Source organism: Lemur catta, chromosome 2, assembly GCF_020740605.2.
Source record: "Lemur catta isolate mLemCat1 chromosome 2, mLemCat1.pri, whole genome shotgun sequence".
Taxonomy (NCBI): Eukaryota; Metazoa; Chordata; class Mammalia; order Primates; family Lemuridae; genus Lemur; species Lemur catta.
In genome coordinates this window covers 60619883-60625882 of record NC_059129.1, presented here as the reverse complement: position 1 = coordinate 60625882, position 6000 = coordinate 60619883, and the positions used below count along the sequence as shown (strand labels likewise).

The 6000-nt window shown below is 49.9% G+C and overlaps 1 protein-coding gene across 1 annotated transcript in view; it reads left to right on the top strand.

The window, feature by feature from the left end:
- Nucleotides 1-4056: 4056 nt before the first annotated feature.
- Nucleotides 4057-6000, top strand: part of GCLC (glutamate-cysteine ligase catalytic subunit) — a 50373-nt gene continuing 48429 nt past the window's right edge. The window contains exon 1 of the mRNA XM_045543759.1: nucleotides 4057-4677. Within this exon, the coding sequence (XP_045399715.1) occupies nucleotides 4528-4677 (150 nt within the window). The 5' untranslated portion in view covers nucleotides 4057-4527. The remainder of the gene's footprint in view (nucleotides 4678-6000) is intronic.

Here is a 6000-nt window from a genome sequence, read left to right as displayed (position 1 = left end):
TTTAGTAATGATATCAGAATGTTTAGGCTCGAAGGGAAACCTCATCTCCTCTAGATTCTCCTTTGAACAGGTGAAGAGGAAGGGGTCTCCTGATGATAAACATAACTTTGCTTAGATTGACCTAGCAGGTGACCCTCCAAGCCGGGGTGAAACCCCCAATCTCCTAGTTACTGCTCTTCTGTTATAAGGCGCCCAGGGACCTTCTTGAATGTGAGCAAATCAAATTTCAAGTGTAATTCAATTGTAGGGAGAAAACCCCTTCTATAGCTTTTATACTTTACCCATGTACACTGAAGTTAAATAACTGTTTCTACTGATGAGGAAACTAAAGAGACAAAATTTTAAGCACTTCACAGGCAGATCCGAGGGTTTGGAGGAAAGCGAGTGTCAAAAGAGGGCTGTCATGGAGGTGGTACCAAGTCCCAGGACAGTCCCATTGAAGGCGGCCATCAGCTTCACAAATGCCGTGTGGTGTAGAAAGCGCACAGGCTTTAACATCACATTGGAGTTCAGCCCTCAGCGTAGCTACTGTTACTTAGCATTACTGGATCTCAGCTGCCTCATCTGTAAAACGTTGCAACAACCAGGTCTGTTCTGTGCATTCCAGTTCAAAGTGCTGGCAGGTGCGCCACACAGAGTAACCTACTGAGACTATCGAGGACAAGGGATACTCGGGCCAAAGAGTGCAGTAAAGGCAGAGGCGAGTGACCACAAGTGACTTCCTCAAAGTTCCCTACGTGCCACCCCTCTGCTTTCCTCATTTGATCTCGCAAAGCCGCTGACTCAGGGTAAACTAAGAACGGCGTGACCACACGGAAACATTTTTTCCTCCTTGCGTGGAGGCCACAAACCCGGCGCGTCTGAAAGGTCTGCCGCAATCCCAGCATCGGCAGCCCGGAGGTCAGGAGCGACCGACGTAGACTTTGCCCCGGGCCAGGCTCACCAGGATTGACCTCCGGACAGCGTCCGCACAAGTGCTGAGTCACGGGGAGGCGGCACCCGCGCCGGGGCGGGGCCCGCGCAGTCACGTGGCGAGGGCGGGATCACAACAACGGCGCGGCGTGCAGCGCCCGCGGCCCCCGCCGCTTCCTCCCGCGACAGGGTCTCTCCGAGCATGCTCAGCGCGGCCCCGCGGTCGCTCGAAGGCGCCGATTGCCCGGCTCCGCGTTTTCCGGGCGGCCCTGCGGGCAGAGCGTGCGTTGGTCCGCGGGGCCGGGAGGCGAAGATGCGGTGCCAGACAGCTACTCGGCTGGGGTGGATTCCGGCCGGGCGAGTCCTCGCGTTTTTTCCGCGGAAGAAAATAGTCTGCCTAGAGAAGAGCTGATGCTGCAAGATGGGAGCTCCTCCTTTTCCCTTTAGTAATGTTAAAGCCCTGATGGAGCTGTCCGCAGAAAACCCACTTCCAGATGTCGAAACCCGGCCCTGGGTGCAGTCTGCAGAATGCAGTGGAGAAGCAGACCTACGAAGGCAAAACACTGTCTGTTGGAGGGGAATGACAGTGGTTTAACATGACTTCCGTAGATCCGTGTCGGGGATTTTGTTTTTTCCTTGTAACAGAACTGCTAAAGGAACTGAGGCAGTCATGGTTTAAATTTGGCATAAGGGTCTTGTGGTGCAACAGTGACTGCACCTGGTTTGGGATTGTCCAAAGCCCTGGGACCCTCGCTGGGGGTGCTGGTTCGGAATTCGGGCGTACGGTGGGAGAATCCCCCTTTTGTGAGTGTGAACCGGAATCTGGGGCAGAGGAACTCAAAAGTATAGTGTTCAACCCTCCCTACGTTTAGTATCGTGTAGGGCTTTGACTAGACTGGAACTTTCTCCTAGCTCCTGTGTCCATGTTTTCTTATTAAAATGAAGCCGGCACCTCTCCGTCTCTCTAAGATACGGGCTTCTCGGGATCGCTGTGAGGAAAGGCAGCAGGTGTGTTTTGCAAAGTGTAACTCAGGGTGTATGTCAGCGCTGTTTAAATAAAGTGGAATATGAGCCATGTATCTAATCTTAAATTTTCCAGTAGCCACCTTTAGAAATTAAAAAGCAACAGGTGAATTAATTTAAATAACATGCTACATCATATTTAACTCAACATGTCCGAAATACTATGATAGCAACATGTAATTAATATAAAATTTGTAATGAGATATTTACATTCTTTTTTGTACTAGGTCTTGGAACCTGGTGTGTGTATTACACTCATAGCACATTTCCTGGGCCACTAAATTTTCATGGGAAATATTTGATCTGTAATTGGATTTTATAAAATTAACAGTTGAAAAAGTGGATTCACTTTCCCAACTTGTTCCAAATTTAAAGTTTTCCAATAACCAAATGGAATATCGGTTTTTAAATTTGTATTTAAATTGATTAAATAGAATGAAACTAAAAATTCAGTTTCTCAGTCATGTTAGCCACATTTCAAATGCTCAATAGCCTCATGTTGCTGATGACTATCACGTTGAACAATGCAGGTCTATGAAATTGTGAGATGATGAAATTATGGGAATAACCAAATGATCCTTTGGATGTCTTACCTGCATGTGAAACGCTTTCCATCTCCTGCTTTCCACAGAGAAGCTAACATTTATTAAGCACCTACTGTATAACAAGCACTTTTCTAGAATTAAAAGTACGTTTGTACAAGTGCAAGTCATCTCAATCCCAGAAGAAGTGACTATCTATCCTGACGATATTTTTTAAAAGGATTCTATTTTTAATGTACATAGGGAATCAAAATACAGAGAGGAATAACTGGGATTCAAAGGATAAACAGGAGTGTGTCGGGTACAGAATTCCAAGCAGAAAAAAACAGCAGAGCCAGGACATGCTGAGGTCTGGTGAGGGGGCACAAGGAGGGCGGGGGAAGCTGAAGTTGTTGATTAGGCTGTGGAAAAATTAGAATGAAATAGAATTGGGTTAGCTTCTATCCCTGCTGTGTGCTGGGGATTGAAACATCATCTCCTGAGCTTCAACCCCCACCCCACCCCCAACACACACATACACACACCCCACTGTGGAAATCACAGCCAGACCTTGGGTATCCGTGTCCCCAATCCCTGGGATGGGGACATCCAATATGAAGGCTGTGGGAGAAAAGACTCCTATTATCATGTTCTCATTCAGCAATTAATAAGTGCTTACCGAATGTTAACTGTAGTGTGAGGGAAGGGGCCATCATTAACACACTTTCTGTTCTCAGTACATATATGATCTAATTGATGTCACTTTTGCCAACCTGTCATGTCATCACTCTGTCAACACATCGAACAATTACTTGGGGCCAAGGTACCTCCCTCACTCCCTTTCTCTCCAAGATAAGGCCAACTCTGGGTATTCCTAGTATCCTTTACCCCCATGGCTAGGTCGAGTGAACATCCTTTTGATCACTTAATGGATGAATTTTAGGTTCGGATGGAGGAGGAAATGTTGACAAAGCCTCTTCGGTTGCAATGAATGGTGTCTGTGCCATGCAGAGAACATATGTCATCAAATATTTAGAGAACAACAAATAATACACACATCGACAAATGCTTCCTCTTAATAACCAGGTCAATTTATTGACCATCAATACTATACACATCCTTACAACATCCATAAAAGATAGGATTAATGCAGATATGGAAAGAACTTGTCCGAAGTCCCATAGTAAAGTGGTGGAGCCTAGAGTTGAACATATGTTTTCATCTGACTCCCAAGTTGGTATTTTTCTCCACCAATTCTGCTGCTTTCAGTCTGATTTTATAAGTGTGAGGCCTTTCCCCCTAAAAAGATAGTGGGTTCTTCATTACCTCGAATAATCAACTTTCTTCCCTAACCCAGAGCATCTCTCCCGATTAGAAAAAACGGGTTTCTACACTTCGCGTTTGCTAAACCCGAGGCCGACTTGGCCCGGCTCCCCAGAGCGCCCCGCTTGGCCCCGCCCTACCCGCGCCTGCGCACACCCCGCTCCGCGCGCTCGGGATCCGGCGACTCTCGGCCACGCCTCCCACTGCGCACCGCCTCCTTTCCCCGCCCCCTCCCGTAGTGTATAAAATCCGGAGCGACGGATCGCGCCCCGGAGCGGCAAGGGAGCCGAGGCCAGCACTGGGCATGCTCCGCGGCGGCGCAGGTTTTGGTCACAAGTAGGAAGAAGCCAGTGCACGACACCGGCAAAGAGAAGCGGGAGCCGCCGGCGGGCCGCGGCCGTGGGGTCCGTTGCCGCCGCCTCGGCGCAGGAGTAGGGCGGGAGCCGGAGCGGGCGAGGGGCGAGGCCGCCGGGCCGAGAGCCGCCCAGCCTGCCCTCCCGTCTTCTGCCTCTGCGTCCGCGCGGTGCGCCGGACCCCGGGTCTGTCACCTGGGCGCCAGGGACCCCCGCGCCCGGGAGCCGGAGCGGACGGAACCCTTCCTCCGCCGGCTGCGACCCGTGGGTGCCCCCCCTGGGTGGAGCAGCGGCCGCCTTCTGCGAGCCGCTGAGTGTCCGGCTCGCGCCCGGAGCGAGGGGCCGCCGTCAGTCCCGAGGAGGAGGAGGAGGAGGAGGACGAGGAGGCGGCGGCCATGGGGCTGCTGTCCCAGGGGTCGCCGCTGAGCTGGGAGGAGACCAAGCGCCACGCCGACCACGTGCGGCGGCACGGGATCCTCCAGTTCCTGCACATCTACCACGCCGTCAAGGACCGGCACAAGGACGTTCTCAAGTGGGGCGACGAGGTGAGCGCCCGCGGCCCCCGCCGCCGCCGGCAGCCCCTGTCAGCCGCCCGCCCCGCCTTTGTCTGGACCTGCGCCCCTGGCACTTCGCGGTCCGCGCCCTGCACTGCGCCGCGGGGTCCCCTCCTCGCTCGGGTCAGCGTCGAGGGCCATCCAGACTTTGGGGGCCCCGCTCTCAGCCTCCTGGCCACACTTTTCTCTCTCGTTCATTCATTCTTTTGGGTTTTCTCCTTCATTCACAAACGCGTATGGGGCGCTGAGAGGGCGTGAGCATGAAAAAGTGACATTAGGTGCTGCGAATTTTTAATCTAGTTGCAGATCGGCAACTACCGGTACCCGTCGGGTCTCAAAATTTGCTCTTGCGATTAATGTGAAAGAGACTAAGTTGTCTTAGTAGGCCTATTGCTGTTAGAAATCGGGTCTTCAGAATGTCTGCTGCTGCACTCTCTCACGCAGGTGTCTTAAACCTCTCCGACTTCTCATCCGTCGCCCTTCCACTTTATACCTGTAATTTGAAGAAAATAAATTATGGCTCAATGTTTCTATGTGAGGAGGAGCCTTCCTGATCCTGTTTAGTTCTAAACAGGAATGCTTAGAGCTTCAAATGTAGGGTTTGTTTGTGCCTTTCCATTGCCTACATCCAGCATCTAAACTTTACAAATCAGTGTTTCCACACGTGTTCTGCCTAGAGATGAAATGTCTGTGGGTTATCAATATGTCGAACCGTTGTTTATTGGAATGATCTGGAAAGCAGCAATGTTAAAACTGTTAGTCTGTTCTGTTCTCTCTTGTTTTTGAAAATCACGTGTAAATTCGCTAATTAAATTATTCTTGAGAGGCCCACCTGTTTTTCACGTTGTTAGCTTTTGCCTTAGATGGCTTGCCACCTGTGTAAATAGTTTATCTTCTGGTCAGTGTTGTTATCGCTCTTGGCCTAAGCCTTGAGGTGCTGCTACACCAGGGCAGAACATCTCCTTGCAAAAAGTTAGGTGTTTTTATTTCCAAGATTGGAAAATAATTGTGCCTCCTACAGCTAAAGGAAATGTACTGTGATAAATTAGGAAACTATAATGACTAGTAATTCACTTTTCTACCAAAGTGGTGTGTCACACTTCTGTGAACAGAAAAAGGACATATCATGTGTTTGGTGATAATTTTTCAGTTTTAGTGAAAAGTTCATTGTTTGTTTACAGCATCTAACATTTTATAGATTCATTTGTGTGTTGTGTGTCACTCACAGGAACATGTAAGCCCAAGAAAGGCAAGGACGTTATACTACTTGTTCACTTCTGCTTCCCTAGGGTCTAGCCTTGTGCCTGGTATAGT